The sequence below is a fragment of the Sceloporus occidentalis genome, unplaced genomic scaffold (genome assembly GCF_023333645.1).
Source record: "Sceloporus occidentalis isolate IW3139 unplaced genomic scaffold, rSceOcc1.0.p SCAF_32, whole genome shotgun sequence".
In the NCBI taxonomy this organism is placed as follows: Eukaryota; Metazoa; Chordata; class Lepidosauria; order Squamata; family Phrynosomatidae; genus Sceloporus; species Sceloporus occidentalis.
The window spans coordinates 5,301,485-5,328,539 of NW_028317012.1; the positions used below are offsets into that span (position 1 = coordinate 5,301,485).

Consider the following 27,055-nt stretch of genomic DNA (forward strand, 5'->3'; position numbering starts at 1 on the left):
AATGTAATTTATACTCATGCTCTAATTATCTTCTACTTTCTGTTCCAACACTGGAGACTTTTCTACACCCCATCGCTAATTTCAATTTAATACCATTTCCACAACCGAACATACAGAATTTGTTTTTGCCTTGTTCATCCTGAGTAGGATAATTTGTTTTACTTATAAACAAAGTCATAAGGCATTCATCATCTGACAACTTATCCCCATGCTATTAATTTGCAGTTCTTTAAGTTCCAATTGTATAAGAGGAAAAATGTGTTCACCATATCTCTCTTATCAAACAGTATGAATATCTATTTTTAACCAAGGTTATATTATTTATAAACCAGATATGTTATTTCTAATGTGGTATTTAATAAAGCCATATCAGTACAAATTGTTTCAGCTCTATATATTTGCAAAAAAACACCAATTGCTACCTCATTTTCACTGTTTACTTCTCTTACAATTTTTTCCATTCCTTAACCTCCTCCTTTCCCTCTCTTTTTTTATCTCTATCCCTCTGACTTCCTCTTCTTTTCCTCTTAGGACAAATGTGAACATCTGATTGTGGTTCCAGTTGTTTTTCTCTATCTTCCATGCACTGCTCAATTTCCTTACTGCCAAAGCCTGCACACCATCACTTATATCTTCTCTATGCAGACTTTTATTGAATGTCATTGAGTCACTAGTGACCCACATTGGGGGTTTTCACCACATCCTTTAACACCCTTTTCGGCTATATCAATAAGAGATTCCTCTAAAACAGGATATACTTAACATGTCTTCTCCCAGGACCATTTCATGTTACCATTAACACTTTTCCTGCCCGATCCCTGTACAGTATCATGAGACCCCTATCCAGTCAGAGCCATGTAGTGGGTTTAATGACGAGACAAGCTTGGGAGCACAAAAAAAAAAAATCAGATTCCAGCTGTGACCTTTCCCATGCGCTATTAATACAGTCACTTCCCACACATGGAAGAAGCGGGGATTGTTTACCCCCCCTTTTTATACTTAAAATGGAATAATTGTCAACTGGAGCTATACATCCTTAATTTTATTTAAAGGGTGGATATTTATAAAAGTGATATGTTAATAAATCAAGATTGAATAATAAAGTCAAAAGGCGAAAACTCATAGGAAAAGTAATACAAGTCAAATTTGACTTGCTAAGACTGAGCCATGCGGGATAGCGCTTGTTGAAGCATTGTTGTGAAGCATGTGAATGTTTGCGTATATTCCTATATAGATGGAAAGTGATGTATATTTACAGTTTCATCTTACAGTAGGTGTTAGCAACACAGTGCTCAAAAGGCAGTTAAATATCCAGAAAAAAAGCACTACCTGGTAAATTATTCTGCAATTATATTCAAACAAAGCTCTGGTCCTGCCATAGCTGACCTTTATAAAGACATATTGAAATACGAGGCCTACCAAACAGGTGTAAGCATGCAGCAAGAAACAGTGTATTGGCTGTACAATGTATACAAAAAACAAAAACTGTCTGCGCTTCTTACCCTAATAAAGTTGGCAACAAATATATAAACATAATATAAATGAGAGGTTTTGGTTATATGAATTGGCCAAAGCATAATTAAGCTCACCCGCCACGTCAAGGCACACTCTCAATAGGGTGAGAACCTACTCTCACTTCCTACATAGTGGACACACAAAGCAGTTTATACTGCTACCAAAACCTTATTAATGTGTTGGGGGAGGTGCAATTAAACCTCCTCCCCATTAACCCCTGGACAGCAAGCTGCAACCAGACCAGGGGTTAATGGGGAGGAGGTTTAATTGCACCTCCCCCAACACATTAATAAGGTTTTGGTAGCAGTATAAACTGCTTTGTGTGTCCACTATGTAGGAAGTGAGAGTAGGTTCTCACCCTATTGAGAGTGTGCCTTGACGTGGCGGGTGAGCTTAATTATGCTTTGGCCAATTCATATAACCAAAACCTCTCATTTATATTATGTTTATATATTTGTTGCCAACTTTATTAGGGTAAGAAGCGCAGACAGTTTTTGTTTTTTAAAGACATATTGATAAAGGATTTGAAAATGGCCGAACATTTGATTGAGCATAATAATGGAATAAATTACTCGATTGGTTTTCAAGGCCCATTGAATGGCATGGAGGATTATATACTGTAACATAACACATAGAGAAGCAGGGGGTGAAATAAGCAGGTGAATTAAAATAATTAGGAATAAAAACTAAAATGGTATTGTGTGTGAATGAAAAACTTGTGAGTTTTCCAAATGTGTTAAACATAACTTTTGTTCCAGTTCAAGTTTTTGTTAGCTGTAAATAGTCGAGTTTGATGGACGCTCACATTGATATTGATATTGTGTTATCACAATTGTTTGGCAAAAGTTATGTGCGGCCACATTATACAATGGACATTATGAACAATTGGTCCACTATCAGTAATCTCTACTCTGAGGTAATTTTACTGAATCCAGGTGCCAGGTACAGAAAAGCAAGAATTCACAGAATTTGGTTTATTAACCAGGTCATTAGTGGTTTCATTCAAATTATGTTGGGTCCTTGGAGCATCAAAGGATGTTGCCCTCCACAAAAACCTTGGCCTCAAAGTGGTGCACATTGCATAACATATTGAGTTCTGAAAGCATTTCATATATACCTGATAAATAAAGTTTTGCTTTACCAACGGTATCATTGGCACATGAAGCTGTCTGCATATGAGAGAAATTATTCTTTTATCATTAAAGTATAATTAGAATTTTGATATTGGGGCAGTGACATGCTGCAGAGATGCCCAGGAGACTCAGGAGAGGGTGAGGACTAAAGGGTCAGTAAAGAAAAGCGGGAACAGATCGGTGCCAGCGGAATGACTGTTAGTAGCACGCAATGGGGTGACGGCATTATGCAATCTACCGTGGCAAACAGCAGAGCGAGTTTCGCGAGTGACAGAAAAACGTCTTCAGAAAAACGCAGGCTGTTAGAGTTAAACGCAGCATGTTGATTATCTGTTACAATGTTTCCTGCCCAGATGTACTGGAAGGAAGTGTAACAAAAATGTAGCGGGGGGGCTGTTTTGATCAGCGGAAAAGTGGCAGGGAGGGACGGTGTCTTGTCACAACCGCTGGAGAGAGGTAGGAAGCATGTTCCTCTGCTGTTCCGGGGATGGGCACCCGTTCTTATTATGTAGTATTTTCGCGGTGCAGTGTTTTTGCTGAGCCCCTGTGTCTTGGATAAGGAATTATGCATTAACGCCATGCTGTTTGGGTCATACCATGCAGTGTATCAGTAGATATATATTTTTTTTTCTTTGAAAAGTAGAGAAGTATCTGTCCACATGGTGTAAGAGCTGTTTCAGAAATTGAAACAGATTGAGGTGGGAAGACGCGCGTTAATACGCAGCTTGGAGTCAGTGTATGAAGTGGATATAGAGAGATACATAAATGGATTGTTTCACATTACGAAATGATGACGTGTGATATATATCCTGTGTGTAATATTTGTCCTTTTTTGTGACGAAACATAATTTATTAAGTCGTTTAGTGTTGCATCTGTGTGAAAAAGTACCTGAGTTTGTTATTCATATAACAAGAACGGTCCTTCCGCTATATAGGTTGTGTTTGAGTGACTTTTTGTGGTAGTGAATTTTTAGTGGAAAAGGTAACACGGAATGCTCTAAAAGTTTTGTAAAGTGTGTATTTTGTAATTTCTTATGTTCCTGCCAAATTTTGTTGTCTGGACTAGAGAATTAACATTAAATTGTTGGCATTTTACCACAAAAACCTACACAGTAGAAATAAGAATAGTGGTTTCCTGTACTAAATAGGTTTGTACTAATATGATACGTTCTAATATTATATTATATATGCTGATAATAAATGTTACTAATTAGTTAATTCATACTAGGGCCAAGGCTTATTTGAAGTGGAGCTGTGAGTGAGGGCTGGATGTCCTTTCATGAGAGGGTAGCTTCAGTTTCTGCATCAGGTTCTTTATTGCAGCAGGACCAATGCCATTGCACCATGCTAGGAAATATGTTCTAACTGCTTTATTTACAAATCACAGATGGACTGGGACCAATATGTGGTCCTTACATTTAAAGAACACAAAGCCACTTGCTAAGTTATTAAATGCTTTCGGTAGTTGGAAATCAAGACACAGACAAAGCAATCATACAGGCAATTTTCATGTGGCCAGCCCAGTCATGGCAGAGACATAAAAAATATTAAGGCAAAAGTATTAACTCACAGTTCATATTGCTGTGGAACTATTAAATAGATTAATTTATGACTTCTTGCACAACCTTTAAGTGCAACACCACTTACCCTGGCCTTGACAAAAGTAAATGGTTAAAAGTGTACAGGTTTCATTATATATTTATTGCATTGATCACAAGGCGGCCCTGACACGTTATAGGCATGACCACATATGTTTGGGTAGCATGTGGCTGGGCATATCCAGCTCCTGGCCGCACGCTACAGCACCTGATCTGCCACTGGAGTGGGAGAACAGTTGAGTGTCTGGCTATGTTGGCCAGCAGCCTACCAGGCATTTACCTGGTGTGTCAGATGGCCAGTCCAGTCCTAGTCCATACATTAGATCAGTGGCAGCATCTGCTAAAAAACACTTTGTCAGTTGCATACTCAAGTCCATTGCTAGTTATCTATTGACTTGAAGCACACCTGTCATGTTTCCAAGTTCTTGTTTTTTTATGGTACCTTCCATTTGTACCTGATTGTACCTGATTTTGTCTTGACATCTACTTTAAGAAAATTGAAAACAAGTGAGTGAAGTTTTATAGGGTTGGTCTCATAAGGAAGAAGGCACAATTTTGCTGAATTAAAATACTAAGTACTAACATTACCACACTGAAACCACTAATGGGCGTATAAATACATGTGGTTGTAAGGGATATATGAAACCTACCAAACCATAATCACCAAACACTTAATAAATATAAGCATATACAGGGAAGGGGTGGTAGCCTAAGGCCTAGGGGGCAAGTCTAGTCAAGTGGCTCATTGTGCCACCGATTCAGGCCACCATCCATGCCCATCTTTTCCTAACATTTTCTATGTAATGTGATGGGATTGGGAGTACATCAGTACACTAAAAAAAGTCTTCATACACAGGATGCCTGAAGACACAATTTACTGCCAGTAATCCTTTTTAATAAGATATGCAGATTGAAATAGAGTAAATAACACAAAATCTTTACTTTTTCTCTCACTGATTTCTGGGCCTAGAAAGTTTTGTCCTCTGGATAAATAAAAATTAAATAGTTTGATTTATTCCTACAGTAAGCAAATTGCCAGGAAACAGATGACCAAATACACACAAGGATAGGCTCTGCCACACAGACAACCCAAACACACACACCAGGACAGGCTCTGCCACACCGATACCCAAACATACACACACACCAGGACAGGCTCTACCACACCGACACCCAAACACACACACACCAGGACAGGCTCTACCACACTGACACCCAAACACACACACCAGGACAGGCTCTGCCATACCGACACCCAAACACACACCAGGACAGGCTCTGCCACATCGATACCCAAACATACACACACCAGGACAGGCTCTGCCACACCGATACCTAAACATACATACACCGACAGCCAGACAGACACATACACCAGGACAGGCTCTGTCTCCCTGACACCCACATCCGGATAGGCTACAACAATAAAAAAAATCCACACTGCTTTGACCCCCCTTTTGTGTTTTTGCCCCTTGTAAATCGCCCCCTGCCAGCACTATGTCTGTTTATACCCCCAGCTTGCCTCTCGCTTTAGTATTGATTTATATAATGTCCCCAACTGCCCCCTTGTGTATTAATGCCACCAGCAAAGATAAGATGCTGCCCTGCAGTATGGGGGATGTATATCTGACTAGTTGGATCCTTCCATGAGTCTATACATCCCCCATACTGCAGGGCAGCATTTTATCTGGGCTGGCCATCAATATGTAAAAGTTGCATGTGTCCTGGAAAACATGGCCGATGTGGTCACCCTAATGCCCCCAAACCTTGTGTATTGCACCCAGCTAGCCCCACATTGTATATTTATCCCACCACCCTGCCCCCCTTAAGTATTGATTTATGTGATGCCCCCAGCCAGCACCCCCTTGTGAATTAATGCCCCCAGCCAGCACCCCCTTGTGAATTAATGCCCCCAGCCAGCACCCCTTTGTGAATTAATGCCCCCAGCCAGCAGCGCCTTGTGAATTAATGCCCCCCCCACACACACTTTAGTATCATGTCAGCCCTGGTACTCTGATTGCATCCACATGATCTGCCCAACACCCAGATTTGAAGCATATGACTTGCCATCTTTGTCCCCAAACAGCCTGCCTGTTCTCTTTAAGTTTAATGGTGCCTCCCTTGCCCTTTTCCCTACCCTCGGCTATTTTCTGTTTGGCCAAATACATTTCCTAACACAAAATACTCAATACTGAAGATTCAATTCCAAAAGTCAGCTTGCATCACCACAGTTCCTAGGTGCCGCACAGTTCCATGGATTTGTGGCTAGGTCCCAGTCAGGCACATGGAGCATTTCCGACCATGTAAAGCCACCATAGCCGGCTAGTACATGGAAGTCTGGTAAGGCAGACCAGATGGGGTTTCCTGGTCACCCTGTGCCCCTAATGAGGATTGGACAGGCAGGTAAGGAGTCTCTCTTGAATTCATCATGGTACCCCTCCCTAACTTAAACCTTCCCCTTTATTTCCTCAGCCTCAGGGGGTTACTGTGATACGGCCCTTTTAAAAAGAAAAGCTTTGCATCAACAACAGTGATCACAAATATAAAAAATTATTGATGGTATATAGTATATCTAATTTTTCTTAGTGTAAAATCTGCTTACAGTATGGTGGACAAAGTCTGCTTAGTGTAGTTTTCAGTTTCATGCAACTGCAATTTGCATGCAGTGAGCATTTTTGACTGTTTTATTGTCTCCATGTGACACATTTTGCAATGCTTATCTTCTAGCAGAACATACCACGAACCTAGCTTTAAACTGTACTTCAATATGTTGTAAAACAAATAAAAATGTATACTCTTCAACATGATCTGTATATGGCAGAAAATGCATCTATGTGCTCAGTTTATCAGATTATCATCTAAGGCAGCTCTCTAATAATGGGGTGAGAACACTGATGGCATTTATATAACGGGAATCTGACAGGGCAGCAATAATTCTAATGTAGTCTGACATAATATGTTTTCAGTTAAGGGGAAATTTGACACTGCCATAGTATGGCACATTCATGAGAATTGACATTTATATTGAATGTATTAGTGTGTCATACAGCTGTCTTGTGGATACACATGCTCAATTTCTCTATATAGTTGATGTAAAAGTATAGTATACTGTGTTTCCAAAAGGTGGTTTCATATTCAAAGTTATGAGTACTGAGCATAACCAGTCCCAGTGAAGACCTGCTTACAACCCTTTCAGTTACAGAAGGCTGTATACTGCTGTAAAGATATTTTGGCACTCATAGGCTGGGCCGGATTAAGAGCATCATAGGCCTGGTGCTAAGGATTTTGGTGAGCCTTTTTATGGAAATAAATGTAACAGACAGAATTTTAACTCCTCGCCATCCATGTTTACTGGATACAGATGACATCAGTGCTAGGCAGATAATATAGGATAGAATCCTATGGGATAGGATTGGGATTACATCAATAGACTAAAAAAATCGTACATGGGATGCCTGAAGCCACAATTTAGTGCCACTAATCCTTTTTAATAGAATATCTCTAGATAAGTAAAAATTAAATAGTTCAATTTATTTCTAAAGTGCCAGGAAACAGACGACCAACAACACACCAGGACAGGCTCTGCCACACCGACACCGAAAAACACACACACCAGGACAGGCTCTGCCATACCGACACCTATACACACATACACCAGTACAGGCTCTTCCACAGCGACACCCAAACACACACACCAGGCCAGGCTCTGCCACACCATTATATGTGTCCTTGAAAACATGGCTGTTGTGGTCTCACTAATGACCCCCACACCCTTGTGTTTTGCCCCAAGCTAGGCCCACATTGCATATTTATCCCACCAGATAGCATTCACAGGACCTGTCCAAGGTCCAGATTTGAAGCATAGGACTTGCCATCTTTGCCCCCAAACAGCCTGCCTGTGGCATTTTAGCCTCAAACAGCATCCATGAGGCATCCTAGCATCAAACAGTCTTCCTGCACCATGCTTCTTCCTCCCCACTTATACATCCATGCTATCAGACACATATTAATTAATTTACTCATTCACAAACATTGATTCATTCATAGATACTTATTAATTCCCTTAATCACGCATACCCGTTCATACACCCTCCCTGTCCCCTTACCTGAACTGCAGATGTCTCACTCGCAGACTTCAGCAGAGCCGCTGCTTCCCTCTGTGTTGCTCGCACTCTGTGCGAACAACTTCTCTTTTTACCACCCAGGGTAAGCAGGAACGGAAAAGGGTTATGTGACGTGACAAATTGAAGTGACTCCTGCTTCCCCTGTGCGGTGCAAGAGACATTGCTCACACACACTGTGTGCGAGCAACACACAGGTAAGTGATTGCAGTTGCTACGGGCTTTTGCCCCGCATTAACGATGGCCCTGGCGGTCGTGTGGCCGCAGTGCGTGGCCGGCCCACCACGGAATTGCCCCTTGAGCTGCAGCTCCATCAGCCCCTGCGTTAATCTGGCACTGCTCATAGGGTCAAAGGTATTTGCAGGAACCCAAATGGCTGTATATGTTAATGCAAGTTAAGAGGGATTGAGTTAAAAGCTGAGAGTTCAAAATGGGAAAGGGAAAGAAGAGGGGGTTACAAAATGGAGGATAAGTAGGGGTTAAATTGTAAGAACAGAGTAGTGGTGTTAAATGCTGCTCACACAGTGGCTGTCTCCTTACAGCTTGTTTCTTTGGGAGTATGAATTACTTTCAGGGCTTTTCCCACTTCCAGTTGTGAACAGTAGTGAACAAAGAGGTACACCTCCTGAGCCACTTCAGGGTGAAATCAGTCTTATTATTATATGTGGTTCCCTGTGTCCATCCATTTGCAATCTGTTCCCACCAGAATAACATATTGGAAAGTGTCCTGGTAGTGGAGTAATTTAGTGGGAGGAATAATCACTCTAATCCAGAACGGCAAATCAAATGTTTCATCCCACTGATATACACATAAAGTGGGTTTTTAATACACATTTCCCCCCAATCTGTAAGCATCATTACCAGGATGTAGCAATTGTAGGAGATCCAATTTAGAGGCTTAAAAAGCTTTTCACACTCTGTTCCTGTATTCACTGTGTTTTTATGAGAAATACTTCTAAGACAATACAATTCTTTTAAATCAGCACCCTACCCAATCTAACAGGTCTGGGTGCCAGTGTACTTCAGTGTTCAGTGCTAAACTTCCTTACTAGGGTAAAATAATTTGGAGTTCATTTGAATGTTCTCCCAGTGGCTGTGCACATATTTCTGGTGCTTTAGACTGAACAATTTTATTCTCTGAACAAGTTACACAAGGGAATATTTGCTGGGTAAGTAACTGAGCACAGCATTGCATGGGAATGCTGCTCAAATTTCACTGAGACTGGCACAGTGATTTTATTTCTTCAAAATTTAGACCATGGCTGCCACTTTAATGATGAACACTCCTGGAAAAGTAAAGGACTTGCACTTCAGTGCTAATTTGTTGCTTAATCCGCACCCATATATATATCATTTGAGCTGTATCCAGCTCATGAGACAGTGGTGTTTGCATTCCACACAGTACATAATTCATGTAGCTCTGCAACTGATTTGTAAAGAGTTAAATATCCTACAATATATTAATGCAAAGAGACCCTGAGAGACTTTGTAAAAACTGAGACAGCTCCATACTTTTTTAGCTACCTAAATGATACTTCCTCTTTAGTGCTATTAACAAGATGATTACAGTATCACATTACATATTTTCATTTTGCCTTAGTGCTATTTATTAGGTTATGCTATGTTTTCAAAGAGGCATCTTTATACCACGTTTTGTGTTCACTTTTGATTTTAACTATTTAACATTTCTTTCACCTGTATTTTAGTGCAGCCTGTTGTTTGTACATTTAAAAGATGGTCTTTGCTCTCTACGGGTTTCTCCAGCTTTTTAATGACATAAAGACTTTTGCAAACAACATTTCTGCTATATATAAGCAATTGATTATGAGTATAAGCAATTACCTTATCAGGTAAACTTCACAAAAACCTGAAGACTTAATTGTTGGCATGGTCTTCCATTTAGCTTGTGTTTGCAATTTTTTTTTTTAAATTAGGATTCTGTTTTGCACTTCTTAACAATATGGTCACAGACAAACCCAGTCTGGTTATTTGGCCAACTGGGTAAGTGCCATTGGCCGGGGGCACCACACAGTTACCTTTACTGTTGCATGGGATGCAGATTTGTTGTGTGTTTCTGAATGCTACAAGAATGTAGGAGCATGTGGCCACATGCATTTATCAGCTGCTAGTCTTGTTTTAACTCTGTCTGTCCCAGGACACAAGTAAAATGCTTGCATGAAGCATAATTTTGTTGTGCAGTAGTGTTTACTCAATTTAATATTAGATTGTAGATGTTGCATCTGCAATATCAATCTGATTTGTCTTTTTTTCTTTTAATTAAGTTTAAAACAATTTATTTAAAAAAAAAAGAATTTTTTTTTCAGCCTTTACTGCTGTATTTTTGCTGGTTACACTTTAGCAGAATGTGAAAAGAAAGATTTCAAATGAGTTAAGAGGATGAAACATTTATGCCAATGTCTTAATTAGAAGTTAAGAAGGTAAGCTCTGATCATCACTCTTCCCTTCTTTGTGCATACTTAAACTAACACTCCAGCTATCAAATGCTTATTAGTACATATGATAGCTCAGTTGTCCCTTTATATTTTCATGTGGTCCCCTTGTAAAATCCAACCTATGCATTTGCTTATTTCACCATCCCCTACCCCCGCTGAAGACACCTCCTGCTGTCTGTTTCCATGTGGTGGACTCACTGCCAGTCAGCTCCAGCAATGATATATTTTATCAGTTTGTATAAATGTGTCCCTAATATTATATAACATGCAACAGGTTAACCATTTTTATTAAGTGAACAATAAGGGGTTCAGGAAACAAGTGACTTAACAAATTATGTGTTTTGTCATTTACATGAGCTGGATGTGCTATGTACAAGTACTCCTATATTTTAGGAAGAATATTGAGACTTCAATTTTACATTGTCTTTCAGGGGTTAAATTGTAACATTTGTATATTTATCCTCTTGTTTACATTTAAATGTGTGTTAAGTGTTACTTCCTTAATCCCTTTACCTCTGAGTATTCATCTGGTGTAGGTGGCAATGTTCCCCTTGCAATTTTGTTAATTATATTAATCCTTTCCTATTTTCTAAATTTGTCAACTTACCCTGTCTGGTAAAGTGGTTATATAAACAATGCCCAGTCCCAGTTCTAACTGGTGGTAAGGTTCTTTGGGGAACCTTTTCCCCCAGTGGAGCTTCTTTACTTCGGAGAACTAGTGTGGCTACCCATCTTGTAACTGCCTTTCAACATAGAGAAGGTGGCAGCAACTGCCAGGGACATCCTGTTAGACCCCTTGGTTCCTGTTACCTACATTTATTGAATACATTTATTAGGGCTGGGGATGTATAACGCTGTTGTACATATTTACTGGGTTACTGGTTTTGGAAAATGAGTTAGTAATAATTTTACTGTTTAATTTGCTCCATATATTGGGAAACAATGGAGTAAAGCATATATTTTTGCCTTAAGGTATATATCTATGAATGGCTTTACTTGTCTTATAAAATATAAGAATTGGCCTGTCCCAGCACCCAAAGGGTTACTTTTAGGGCGGTTATGCCATTTTTAATACCGTGACACATTAGCAATATACTAAGCATGTGTCCAAGGCCCACCCAACATCAGTCTTTTATGGCCGATCAAGATCCATCTGGATCTCTTAAATTTGTTCAGTAGGATGACGAAATGCAAGGCCCCCTTTATTCATGACAAACGTAGGGAGTGGATTATTTTTTATACCATTTTCTAAATGTATAGATATGTGAATTGGTGTACACCTGAATTCCTGACAATATGCAAATCTACTTAAATATGTTAAACTAGTGAACTGTATCTTCTTCTATAACTGGCAACATATTGTGACACCGTGATCATTTTTTTGGAAAGGTGAATAAACAGTATTGGAAAGCCAGGGGATCTAACACAGTTCTTTCCAGTGGTAGAGGAAGTGAGCTGTGAAAACAGGAAGGTAAACATGTAAGAACAAAATCAGCAAGCAGAAAAAGAGTTTACCCAAACTTTGGGAGGGGTGAAAAATAGTATTAGTACCAGTCTCAAAACTGAATATAGACACAGACAAGCTTTGTTTTGTCATAGTTGCTGCTGCATATATCATATTGTAGTATGATATATTAGCAATTCTGCTTTTAATCATGCATTTCCCTGATCTATATATTTACAGCTGTACCAAAGGATACCTCTACTTTTGCGACTCAATGAAACAGTAAAATGGACACTGCTGATCTTGAAAAAGGAGTCACGATTGATGACATGCTAACAATATGCATCCAAAATTTTGGTGAGATATTTAGCATATTTAGATTTGTGCTCTACTTCTATACATTTTATAATGTATCCCGTGTCTTTATTTAACCCCTTCGTGACAAAGGCTGGTTTTATTTTTTGTACCCTTCGTCACAATGGCTGTTTTAACATTTCTGCGCTGCTTGTGTTTAGCTATAATTTTCTTCTTTCCCGTTTACTGAACCCACACGAGTTATATATTGTTTTTTTCAGGACAAAGGGCTTTCTATTTAAAAAAAAGTATAAAATATTGTGAAAAATGTAGAAAAGAAGGACTTTTTCTAAATTTTACTTGAAAAATATTTAAATCAATCTATAAAAGCTAATGAAAAAACCTGCTAAATAGATTCTACTATTCGTCCTGAGTTTAGAAATACCCAATGTTTTTATGTTGTTTTTTTTTTTCGTTATGGGGCAATAAGTACAAGTAGCGTTTTGCTATTTCAAAACCATTTTTTCCAAATCTGGTAATTCTCCCTCCCCCCCATGTGCTATTTCAGGTATCTTTGAAGCTGGCCAATGCAATTTACCCCATCAAATCATATATTTTTGAAAACTAGACACCCCAGGGTTTTTAACTCTTTCTCATGCACTAATTCTACCACCAGTCTTTGTCAAACTTTGTGGTAGTCATTTTTTGCGTTTATTTTTTTACACACATTTTACTTAAGATATAAATTAACAGGTCCTGGTATATGTCACTGTCATAAAACACACCAATATGTGTTCAGCAACATCTCCTGATACAGTGATACCCCACATGAGTTTGCCTGGCTGTTTGGGGGCAAAAGTTTGGGGCATGCGCATTTTTGGGGCATTTTTCAATGTTGAACTTTAGCATTTGGTGATCCACTGCCCATGCCCTATTTGGTACATCTTTGAGCCCAGCCATTTCAGTGTGCCCTATAAAACCACATATTTTTGAAAACACCACAGAGTATTTCAAATGCTGATATTTTAACTCTTTGCATGCAAACATTTTGCCACCAGTATTTTTTCAAAGTTTGCAGTAGTATTTTTTTTTGTGTATTTTTCCCCACACACCTATGAATTTACAGCTCCTGGTATATGTCGCTGTCACACAACACCCCAATATGTGTTTAGCAACATCTCCTGAGTACAGTGATACCACACTTGCATGGGTTTGTTGGGTTTTTGGGAACTAAAAGGCCACATTTGGGAAGTGTGCATTTTTCTAATTGGAAATTAGACGTGTGGTCTTCCTTCCCCCTGTGTTAATTGGGATATTGTTGAACTCTGCCAATTCAATTTACCCTGTCAAATCATAATTTTTTTTAAAGTAGACACCCCATGGGCATTTAACATGACGATATTTTAACTCTTTCCATGTGAGAATTGTTTTAAGCTAAATGTTAGGACTTGCTCACAAAAATATATATTTTTTTATATATATATATATTTAATTTTTTTGCCTTGTTTTATTTTTTTATTTTTTACATTTTTTTGGAACTTGAAGGTTCCCCTGATGGTGACATCAGCAGGAAATAATTTTTACATGTTACTGGTTTTTTTTAACTATTTTTTCCCTTCTTCTTGTTCTTTTTTTTATTTTACTAATCACATTGTGATTAGAAAGCTGGGCTCCATTGACTTGCATGGTCGAATGCAGTACCTGTATTCAACCTGCAAGTGGAGCCAGATTCTCAGGAAGGTTTGGAGAGACACTCCTGAGAACTCTTTTCAACTTTATTGTTTTTTTTTTAATGGATGCTCACAGTGGCAAAATCACTCACAGTAGCGGTTGTGACCACTCACAGTGGTGGTTGTGACCGCTCACAGGAGGAGTTCGGTGTGGCTAAATGCCTCGTGATCGAGGCATTTCAGCGACACCTTTGAAGTTTAGGAGGCAATCGTTGATCGTCTCCTAAACGCTTTAAAAACGGGCGTCTGCCACCATACAGTGTATGGTGGAAGTTGACGGCCTGGGGAGGGGCCAGACACGGCCCCTGATGCAGATCGTGGTGTTGCTGAATGCAACACCGTTTGGGTGCAGAAAGCGAATGTAGATCGATTTCTGCACCCGGTTGAAGTCATGACAGTCCAGTCACGTCAATTGTCGTTAACCCTTTGTTTTCGGGTGACATTAAGGGGTTAAACTAAGAGTATCATGATTTGTGTATGCATATCTTGGCTACCCTTGAAAATACATAAACATAAAACTGCGAGCAAGGCCCTCTCTACCTAATGTATTGGTCTTAGTATGTCAATTCTAGTCTTCTCATACCCGTTGAATATATGTATTGTAAGAAGCGCTGTGTAAATTGTTGGTGTTATATAAAAAAAGATAATAATAATAGTTTGATTTTATTCATTCCATCACCCTTTTTGCAATTCTCTGCCCATCCCAATGAAAAGAGAAAATAAAAGACAATCTCTGGGCTGCCAACTTAAGTCAAAGTAATTGAACAATTTATCTAAACCATCCATAAAAATAGGTTTAGATATTAACTGAAACTCACACAAAATACTCACAAAACAAATACACATCACACATTATAACAGTTTTGCATACATTCCTGTGTGTGAGTAGTTAAAGGTAAAATATACAGATAATTTAATAATTACTGTCCATAATTACTAATGCTTTGATAATTATCTAGATTTAATTTATTTTATAAAATAAAAAATACTATTATTACACAGTAAAAAAGAGGTTTCAGAGGTTTACTTGTTAAATTAAGTGAAAATCCAGGGAATTATTACTGTTATTAACAGAAATATTAAATAATATATGTGAGCAGTACATAAGCAACATATTCTGTAAATCACTGCTAAAGGAGAAGCAGTGCTTACCCGGCAATCTCCGGGTCAAACCCGGAGAGTTCCCAGGTATGGATATCTCATAGCTTGCAGCAACTAGGGAGAAAACATTTCTATATGGTAAGGGATGCTGCCAATTAGCTCCTGGGCTGACAAGCAGCCATCTTACCCAAATACACTGTCTTTCTCTGGGCATACTAGTCGGGAGCTTCGCTAAGTATATAAAAAAATTTTTATAAGCCTCTGTCACTGGTCATAATTGAATTATTTCTGTTGTTAGGACTGCAGCCATCAACAGTATGTATGACCTAATATTAGTGTTACACAGCTTATGTTACAGTGACGTATACCTCTCATGGTAGGACTGGTGACACTGGTGTTTTTAAAAATCCTTTTTTTGGTTATACCTTTTAATAAACATATTAATAAAAGTTATGTTTTAGGGTGGGGTTATAATAAGGGTATTTTTTGATCCCGGGAAGGGGATTGGTTTGTTTGTAGTTGTAACTTACCCTTGTCCCCGCTGGGGCATTATTTTGGAATTGTATATATAAATTAAGTTCTAGTAACTCATACAGCTACCATAGCAACATACGCTGGTGGGTGGGTATTAAAATGTTATAGTGAGATCAAATGGCTGGTATCCTGTTAAAAAAATAACTTGATCCCTGTTAGTATGTCCTGAATAAAAAAAATATAAAGGTTTCCCTAGGTATAGTGTAAACTATTAAAATCATTGCTACCTAACTATAATTATAATACAATTAGAGAATTGGCCTGATCTCCCTTGAGGGAAAATGTGCTAATAGACCACTTGATCTGAAATACTTTTAAGACACAAGAGATACTTTTGGGTGAAGAGTGGGCTGACATGGTTTAGAATAGATTGTAGAGGTGGAAACACAGTGATACCATTTAAAGTGGATACTAGAGCAAACCCCAGTGTTATTTCAGAAGCTCTATATATAAAAAAAACAACCTAGACCTAAACCTTCAGAAACATTGCCAATCTATCAGACAAAACATAACACATGAATGGTTTACTGGCAGTGGCGACAGTCAAACTGGGGGGGCATTCATAATTTCCACCATTAAATCATACCACTGAAAAAACTATATATATAAGTAATGTGCTATGGAATTATACTTTTGTTATTGGACTAAAATAATACTTGATCATTCAACATGGGAAGCCTGAAGCCACAATTGAGTGTGACTAATCCTTGAAATAAATATTAAAGCGTAAATAACACAATACCTTAACTTTTCCACTAAATGATTTCAGGGCCTTGAACGTTTTGTCCCCTGAAGTCACTACAACTTCAGGAGGGCATTTTATCTCTGGATAAATATAAATTAAATAATTCCTACTGTAAGTTAAGTGCCAGGAAACAGATGACCAAACACACACACCAACACAGGCTCTGTCACACCGACACCCAAACACACACCCCATGACAGGCTCTGCCCCACCGACAACCAAACACACACACACACACGAGGACAGGCTCTGCCACCCAGACACCCACACACATCAGGACAGGCTCTGCCACACCCACATCCAAACACACACACACACACACCAGGACAGGCTCTGACACACTGACATCCAAACACACACCCTAGGACCGGCTCTGCCACACTGACAACCGAACACATACACCAGGACAGGCTCTGCCACACCAACACCTATACACACACACCCCAGGACAGGCTCTGCTACACTGATAACCAAAAACACACAAACAGCAGGACACAATCTACGTCACAGACGTCTACATCAGGATGGATTTTTCACACTGCATCGTCGTTTATACCCCCCTTAGTGTTTTTTCCCCTTGTGTATTGATGCCCCTGCTGCCCATAAATATTAATATTAGCCCCAGTTGCCGATATATATTAATATTAGTCCCTGCTGCCGATAGCAGGTATAGATCAACACATTAACACACAAAGCAAGCTTTGCATGTATAGATCAACTGAAATTCACTTGTGATCTCAGCACTGAAGGTATATATAAAATAAACAGAATCAGACATACAAATCCTGTATTTGCAGGTATACATAAATAATGTATGGAAATATATAGATATGGATCTACAGAATAACACAAAAACCCAGCTTTGCAGGTATAGATCAATTGGAATTCACATAAAAACACAGCATTAAAGGTATATTTAAAACCCCCTAAATTACAGGCATAGATCACAGGTTGCACACCCCAAAGCCAGCCCCGGCGTCCACACCGCCCACATAGAACCTGACCAGCACCCAGATAACACACATAAGATTTGCCATCTTTGTCCCCATATAGCACAGCACAAGTCAACTTTGTCCCCAAACAGCCCGGCCTGTGCCATCTTTGTTCCATATACACCCTGCCTGTGCCATCTTGGTCCCCAAGGTTCAAACATCCTGCTAGTTATATATACAAACAATTTTACAGTCACTCACTAATTCACACTTTCATTCAGACAATTCATCCACACATTAACTCATGCTCTCCCTCATTCAGACAATTCATCCACATATTAACTCATGCTCTCCCTCATTCACACAATGCATCCACACATTAATTCACACTCTTTACTTATTTAAATATTCTTACTACCCTCTTCCTCACTATCTGTAGCGGTTGCTAGGCGCCCCTCTCTCTCCTCCGCATTAAAAAAAAAGACGGGCTTTAAAGTCGACTTTATTCCAAATTCAGCAGGGGAGCAAGAGGAGGGGCAAGGATTAACCTAGGGGGGGCAATTGCCCCCCTTGCCCCCCTGTAGCAACGCCACAGTTTACAGAAAATTGTATTAGGCTGGTCAAATTAGGAAGAAAGAGGCAAAGAAAGTTATAAGATCTGCCAAATCGCATGCAGAAGAGCGAATTGCCCTCTCAGTAAAAAAATGGAGATAAAACATTTTTTAGATACCGTATTTGCTCGATTATAAGACGAACCTGATTATAAGACGACCCCCCCCCCAAATCTAAATATTAATTTAGGGAAAAAAACAAAAAGCCTGAATATAAGACTACCCTATAGGAAAAAAAGTTTTACTAGTAAATATTAATTCATGTAAACAATTTTTTCCTATTTAATAAAAGCTATGATTGAGAAAAATATATATTTTTTTATTTCCTTTTATTTGCCAACCTGCCCCCCCCAGTTATGCACATCTGCCGCCAGGGTTGCCCCTCTGCCCCCAGAAATGCCTTATACCCCCTATTTGCCACTCTGCCCCATGATGTGCCTTTTAACCCTCTATATGCCAGAGTGGCATATAGGGGGTTAAAAGGCATATCATGGGGCAGAGTGGCATATAGGGGGTTAAAAGGCATTACTGGAGGTATATATATATATATATATAACTGCTAACAGCAATCACACTCCTATCAAGCCAAGGCAGCCAGTACATGCTGGAACCTGGGGATGATAGGAGTGTGAGTACAGCCTCCCTATGCCATGCTACCACCACCACCCCCCTTACACATCCATGCTATCACAAACACTCTCATTCACAAACATTTAAATACTCATTCATTCCATTAATCACACATACTTGCTCAAAAACCCTCCCCCACCCCCTTACCTGAACTGCAGATCTCTCACTCGAAGACTTCTGCAGGGGCCCGGCTGTGCGAGCAATTTCTCTGGCCCCGCCCTCAGAGGAAGGAGGGGGAGGCAGAATTATGTGACACTCTGCTAGCTTCCTGTTCTCCTGCTGCTACCAGAAGAGACGCTGCTCGCGACCAAAGCACCGGTAAGAAGCCTGGCCCCAGCGGACATTTTTTTGAGGTCTGATTAGAAGACGACCTCGATTATAAGCATTTGCTCTGAAAAAAACCTTGTCTTATAATCGAGCAAATACGGTGAATGCGTGAATTAATGTGTGGATGAAATGCGTGATTTATTTTTTAAAATGCTTTAAGGCATATGTGTAAATGATTGGTGTGAACGAGTGAGAGAATGATTGTGTGAGTGACTATATAATTGTGTATCATAGATGTATAAGTGATTTGGGGAAAGGCAAAGATGGCACGAGCAGGGTGTTTATGGGACAACGATTGCACAGGGCAGGGGGCAAAGATGTCTTACACTGCGCTGCTTGGGGACAAAGTTTGCTCAAGTTGGGGACAAAGATGGCAAGCCCTATGTGTGTAATCTGGGTGTTGGTCAGGTTCTATGTGGGCAATGTGGACGCCAGGGCTGACATTTGGGATGTGCAACCTGTGATCTATGCCTGTAATTTAGGGGTTTTTAGCTATACCTTTAATGCTGAGTTTTTCTGTGAATTCCAATTGATCTATACCTGCAAAGTTTGGTTTGTGTGTTATTCTCTTGATGTATATCTACTATGCTATGTTTACATTCATTATTTATATATACCTGCAAATACAGGGTTTGTATGTCTAATTTAGTTGATCCAGGCCTGCGGTGCTGTTTCCATATGTTTATTTGATCTATACCTTCAGTGCTGAGTTTACATTAGACTTCCATTTGATCTATACCTGCAAAGCTTGGTTTGTGTGTTATTCTGTTAATCTATACCTGCTGTGCTTTGTTTCATACATAGGATTTGGATCTCTGATTCTGTTTATTAGATCTATACCTTCAATACTGAGTTAACATGTGATTTTCAATTGATCTATACATGCAAAGTTGGATTTGTGTGTTATTCTGTTGAACCTACTATGCTATGTTTCCATACATTATATATACCTGAAAATATAGGGTTTGTATGTCACATTCAGTTGATCTACACATCTTAGATTGCTTTCTCAGATTGTTTAATGCAATGATTTGCCAGGCTTGTCATTGGTCATTAACTAACTTACTATTTTTGGTCATTAAAGTTAAATGAAAAGCCCTGGAATGGGTGCAAGGTGGCATAGCTGGGGCTGGATAGGACCCAATTTCAACAGGGTAAGGGGTCCACAGATTTAAAGGGGTGGTGGTGGTCAAGTAAAACTGGGTGGGCTGGGCTCACTAAATGATGAGAAAATGCCCTATTTAGGGAAGGAGGTCAGTTGGCTCTTTTTCTTTTCAGAAGTTATATGACAAGTATTTTCCCGTCCTTCATATTTTAAGTAGCTAGTATGATCTGCATTTCATTCAGATTTTTTTGCCCTGGTATAGTGCAGTAGCAGGCCATTTTAGGAATACCTTTGCTTGTGGTGCACAAACATCTGGGCCCATGTGCAGGACGTTCCCTGGGTCCAGTGCCCCGGTTATAGCCTTTGGTAGCCACCATGCTAGTGGAGGATACCAGTGGCTTCAGTGTTGAATGTGTGGCAGCAGTACGCCTATGCCAAGGTTGGTTATCATATGCTCCAGTTAATTTTGCACTTGGTTGGTTAATATTCTTAAGGTGATGTATGATTATGTGTTATGCTAAATTATTAGTTACAAAAATTGGATGTTTATTATGACAAATTGTTAAGTAACTTGCCGTGAATAATTATTTTATCCAGCAGAAATAAAATGTTAATTTTATGTTAATAATATTACTGGTCTCTGTATTTTATTTCTTATATTCCTGAAGACAATTCACCAGTCATTAGACATTAGCTATGAAGAAAGGCTAGAGTAGTAAAATTAGTAGAAACAAAGGCATCTAATATCATTACACAGATACTTACAGTGACAATACCACCTGGGAACAAAGCTATAGAGCCATGTTCCGATATAAACCATTGGAAAAGAAGAGTACCAACTGGATGAGCAACCAATTGGAAATGCCTGAAAACTTGACTGTAAACAACCTGGTAAAAAAAAGAAAGTTGTACACTTGCATGCCCCAGATGAATGTGTCCATTCACCTATGTTGCCCAAAACAAGTTCTGTGACGGAAAACTGCTTGTGTTTGTGGTCTTGTGTTTGTGATGATGGAAATTGGATATCCCTGTTTCAATATATGTTATAAAATCTATCGTCGTTTTAAGAATACTATTGTTTTGTGCATACAGTTGTATATTTTTCTCAATGAGTCTTGGGTCTTGGTTGCTCTGAAAACAGTTGGAGAAAGCTTTGTGTGTTTTTTTTTTGCCATACCTCTCATTTTCCAGCTGGTTGTAGAAAGATAATGCCCTAATGAATGATGTATCTTCTAGACTCTGATGGGAAACCAAAAGATCCAGAGCTCGTCCAGATGTTCCTGATGATGCATCCTTGGTATATACCATCTGGAGAACTTGCAAAGAAACTATTTATTCTATATCCTTTTTAAATAAAGACAGCTATATCTTAATCAAATAAGTCAAAGCATTCACAGTGGAAAGGTCTGGTGACTTATACAACTAGGAACAGGAAAAATATGTAATTTAACATTATTGTTGTTATTATATAGCACCATCCAGGGCCGGACTGGGAATGAAAAGCAGCCCTGGAAACATTTGGAGATCAGCCCCATATAGTTTATCTCACGGTCGAGCTATTATACCCACATGCACCCCTTATACATACCCGAGTCACACTATTTGCCATACAAATAACTATAAAATGCCAGAAAGCACAAGTGTTAAAATGCCCTAATAAATTAAATACATTAGACATAATGGAATCAAATAATTTGCTACTGCAAACATTTTTAGATGAAAAAGTTCCATTTTATTCAGTGGAACAAAACAGTGATCACATTATTTTTCCCTATATTCTTGTAAGAAACTTATTTCTTTATTAATTCATGTAAACTATTTTTTTCATATTTAATAAAAGCTGTGATTGAGAAGAATATATATTTTTTTGTTTTTATTTATTTGCCAGCCTGCCCCCCCAGTTATGCACATCTGCCCCAAGGCTTGCCACTCTGCCCCCAGAAATGCCTTATACCCCCGCATATGCCACTCTGCCCCATGATATGCCTTTTAACCCCCTATATACCACTCTGCCCCATGATAGGCCTTTTAACCCCTATATGCCACTCTGGCATATAGGGGTTAAAAGGCATATCATGGGACAGAGTGGCATATAGGGGTTAAAAGGCATATCCGGAGGCAGAGTGGCACAAAGGGGGTTAAAAGGCATATCATGGGGCACTCTGCCTCCAGAAGAGCCTTAAGCCCCCATATAAAACACCCCCCGACTTACCACTGCTTCTGGTTCTGGTGAGGGCATCGGGTTAAAGTTAAAGGGGCTGGTGTACACGCATTGCGCCGCCCAATGGCCGTGCCTAAGCTCTTCACCCCACCCCTTTTAAGACGTGCGACAAAGTGCTAAGGCACTGCCATTGGGTGGCGCGGTGTGTGCACCGGCCCCTCTAACTTCATTAGGCGTCAGCAGCGGGAGGAGGTGGCCTGGGTGCCGCTTTCAATCCCGCTCACAGCCGCTCAGCGGCTGTTTTGAAGGTTGGTCTGGCGCCGACCGGCCCACGAACTGTCCGGCCCACCGGGAAATTTCCCGGTATCCCAGTGGGCCAGTCCGGCCCTGGCACCATCATATTCCACAGCACTTTACAATGGGTAAACAAGACATAATGAGTAATATATAGCATAACAATATACTGAAACAACAAATGGGAAGGGCCCTGCTCAAACGAGTTTACAATTTACAGGGATTTAGGGTGTTCTACACAATAGGTAAAAGTGCCACTGTTGGGGATGGACCAGCCACACTAGTATAAGTATTGCAGGAGACGTACTAGGACGTTAATGTGTAACTTTGTAAGTAGAGAAGTGGGATTTCTTTGAAGGACTGAAGGCAGGGGAAAAGGTAAATAACCCATGGGAGGGTGGAGAGGGTCAGCCCTTAAGAAATCTTGCAAGCCCTTTTTTTCCATTTAGTGTACCCACACAAATTACGTATTTCTTATGGAAATAAAAAGTGGTCTCAAATTCCCATGTGGGGAAACATCACTGCATTTTTTGCAAGGTTTCTTAGGATTTCTTGCACAGGATATGTATCACTGGGAAAAATATTTATTCAACAACCTCACCTAAGTACAGTTATTGCCCACATTCATATGTTTACCATTTTATGAAAGGTAGAAATTTTCCCTTACACATACCTGGCTTGTTTTCTGGGGCAGCCCTACTGTTATTTTGTGGGCAGTGGGGATTATGGGTCGGTTGAGGGTATCCTCCTTTTTGTTTGTTAATTTATAGCCCACTCTAGAACAGACACAAAGCATTCTGAAGTTCTCTTGGTTCTGTTTTCAGGTATCACGTTTGTCTACTACGAACTTGAAGTGAAATTACCTTACATTTTCATTTTAACCTTATGTTTAAATCTGGCTTTCTAAGGTCATTTGAGTTAACAGTAGTGCAGACATATCTTAGAGGAATATAAAGTGGACTTCCCAAGTTGAACACTGCAAACAAAATGATTGATTAGAACAATCAAAATGCATTTTACCATAAGTATCTAGTGTCACTTTATGTCTTTGTATATGGTGTAATTTCTAGTTGTATTTCCTTGACAATATTTTACTTCAGAGGCTGGAGATAACTTGGAGCGTGAAAGGATATGCAACCTTGTCAGGTAGCTGTTTTTTTTATCTCATGTAATATATTTAGTAATTGAATACATGTAATTTTCTTTTTTTTATTACCATACAATTTGCTGCCCACTAACTCTTTTTTTATGTTTCTTTTTTTTCAGATTTTGGATATCTGAGTACCCGGCTGAGTTTGATCTGAATCCAGAACTTGGGGAGCAAATCCGAGACCTCAAGAGAGCATTAGAAAATAAAGGAAATCGAAGAGAGAGCAGTCTAATAGACATCGAGAGTGTGTACGTAGGAACTGACTAAATTACTATTACAAATAAATTCAGTGTTTATTTTTTTGTGTCGCAGAACATTTTTAAACTGCTGCATCTAAAGTTAGCCCAGCATTAAATTTGTACTTTGTACAGAAAGTATATTTTACTAGGCCCACCATCAGGGGATTGCATGTGCTCATGGTGTGACTGATGCTACACAATTTTGCTATTATCTGTAACAATAATAATATGATAAGTATATCTTTTTATGGTATTTGTATAGCTCATTTGCTTTTTATCTGTCCATGAGGGATAATGTAGATATTAAAATATTTATATTTACAGATAGTGTTTTTTTGGTTCTGATTTTATGCATACAAACAAACTAAGACTACAGGTTTATGACTTGAATGTCCATTTTAGCTCCAGAAATAACTATACTCACGGGAAACCTAGGATAGGGCGGTAATGATTAATTTGTTCTAGACACAATGCATCCTTAAGGACAGGGAAACAAAGTGATTACATTTGACCTTGGACAGTCATTAACAACTTGCATCAGTTTGCACATGTGAAATCAGCTTAAGATTGTGGAGTATGAAGAAAAACAGAAATCATTAATAACATACCCTGATGAAATCAAATAAGGGACAAAACCTAAAACTTACGGCAGATGGTAAGTTAGAAAGCCAGTATTACCTGCGTGAGGCAATCTGAAAAGATGGTGCAAAGGAAATCAAGGGATATGGCACCTTTATGATATTTAGGAAGCAGGAAAATAGTTTACATCTATATAATGGAAAAGGGATATTCGTATGCAGAGAAGTGTGGACACTGGACAGGCTGTTGAGCTGCATTCAAAAGGAAATGTGTGAATAAAATAGGAAAGGCATCACACATTATGTGGGTCTCTGGCGCAGAGCTTTTTAAGAATAGAGTGGGATGATGTTGTTGGGAAGACTGAATATGTTGAGATTTACATAACCAGTCTTTAATTCTGATTGAGCCTATCAGGACCATATTAATTACCCAAAGGATTGGAACAGGGTGACTGTTGGGCGCAGAGGAAATTCTCAAATGCTCCAAAGGCAAGTAGAGGCCAGGCAGAGCTGCTGTGCCAGAGTAGATATTACATAGAAACATAGACAACCCCTTGGCCCATCTATTCTGCCCAACCTCTGAATATTTTCCTTTGTCCGTGGCCTTATCTTATCTAGCTTTCAGTAAAATAATATTTCCTGATATTATTATTAAACCTTTGCCCCTCTAGCTTAAGACTATGTCTTACTATTGTGGTAGTATTTCTTCTTTTAAATAATCTCTCTTCCTTTATCATGTTGATTCCCTTTCTTCTAGGCTGTAAATGTTAAGATCCTTTAACCTTTCCTGGTCAATTTTATCCTATAATCCATGAACGATTTTAGTATACCTTCTCCGAACTTTCTCCAAATTATCTATATTCTCCAGAGTGAGGTCTCAGTCACAAGTGCTCTGTACAACGGCGTGAGCACGTCCTTCTTTCTTCTGCTAAATCCTCTCTCTATGAAACAAAGCATTCTGCTAGCATTTCCTGCTCCTCTATTGCATTATCTATCAACCCTTATGTTCTCTGAAACGAGTACCCCTAAATCCCTTTCCTCGCACATAGTTACATAGTACATGAGGTTGAAAAAAGACCTAAGTCCATCAAGTTCAACCATTCTACCTAACCTTCCTAACTCTTGATCCAAAAGAAGACAAAAACACTAATTAAGCTACTTCAAATTCTTCCATGAGGGGAAAAAATTTTTCTTGACTCCAAAAGGCAATCATAATTCTCCTTGGATCAAGAAGCTCTAAAATATTAATTCTATTTATAGCCCTGTATCTATGAAATCTCCGCTCTTCCAGTCTCAGAGGGTGACCTCTTGTTCTTTGTACATTTCTGTTAATGAACCGGTCACTGAAGAGCTCTTTATATTGGCCTGCATATATTTTATATAATGTTATCATATCCCCTCTAAAATGCCGTTTTTCCAGTGTATATAATTTTAACTTTTTTTTTTTTTGTCTTTCTTCATAACTAGTATCTTCCAATCCCTTTATTCATTTTGTAGCCCTTCTTTGTACTTTTTCTAGTTCCATAATGTCCTTTAAGGACCGGTGCCCAGAATTGTACCGCATATTCAAGATGGGGTCTTACCTTGGACCTGTAAAGAGGCAAGATGATATCCTCCTCCCGTGAATCAATACCTAATTTTATGCATACCAAAACCTTATTCAGGGCCGGCCCAAGACAAAATGCCGCCTGGGGCATAGTTTAAAATGCCGCCCCCCATTATCTACCCTTCCTCTCCCTCCGTCCCTGCCGCCCCCCATTATCTACCCTTCCTCTCCCTCCCTCCCTATTATCTATCTTTACTCTCCCTCCCTCCCTATTATCTACCCTTACTCTCCCTCCCTATTATCTACCCCCCCACTTACCTTTCAGCAGTCCTGTGGCAAGTCTCCCTCTTCGGTCTCAGCGCCGGCTTGTAATGCTGAGCGCCGGAAATGACGTCATCTTCCGGCACTCAGCATTACAAGCCGGCATCGAGACCGAACAGGGAGACTCGCCACAGAGGAGAGAGAGAGGGGCGCCGAGCGGGTACTGACAACTTGGTAAGCGAAAACCACTCGGCGCCCCTCTCTCTTCCGCTTAAAAAAAAAAAGGGGGCTTGGGGCTTCAAAAGTGCCGCCCCTTCAAAAGTGCCGCCTGGAGCAGTTGCCCCACTCGGCTCCATTGTCAGGCCGGCCCTGACCTTATTGGCCCTTGCAGCTGCTTACTGGCATTACACACTGTTACGAAGTATGTTGTCTACCATTATTCTTAAATCCTTCTAATTGGCAGTTTCCCCAAGGATATTACATTCATAGTATAGGTTGCATTTTTATTGTTTTTATCATAATGCATAACTTTGCATTTATCTATGTTAAACGG

General features: G+C 39.5%; 1 protein-coding gene across 1 annotated transcript in view; it reads left to right on the forward strand.

Annotated features, from left to right (window-relative positions):
• The first annotated feature begins 12,551 nt into the window (after positions 1–12,551).
• The window catches only part of LOC149298589 (RAS guanyl-releasing protein 2-A), a 53,737-nt gene continuing 39,233 nt past the window's right edge, over positions 12,552–27,055 (forward strand). Inside the window, exons 1-4 of the mRNA XM_089487343.1 lie at positions 12,552–12,621; positions 21,510–21,612; positions 23,824–23,874; positions 23,995–24,126. Coding sequence (XP_089343469.1) covers positions 12,552–12,621; positions 21,510–21,612; positions 23,824–23,874; positions 23,995–24,126 — 356 coding nt within the window. The remainder of the gene's footprint in view (positions 12,622–21,509; positions 21,613–23,823; positions 23,875–23,994; positions 24,127–27,055) is intronic.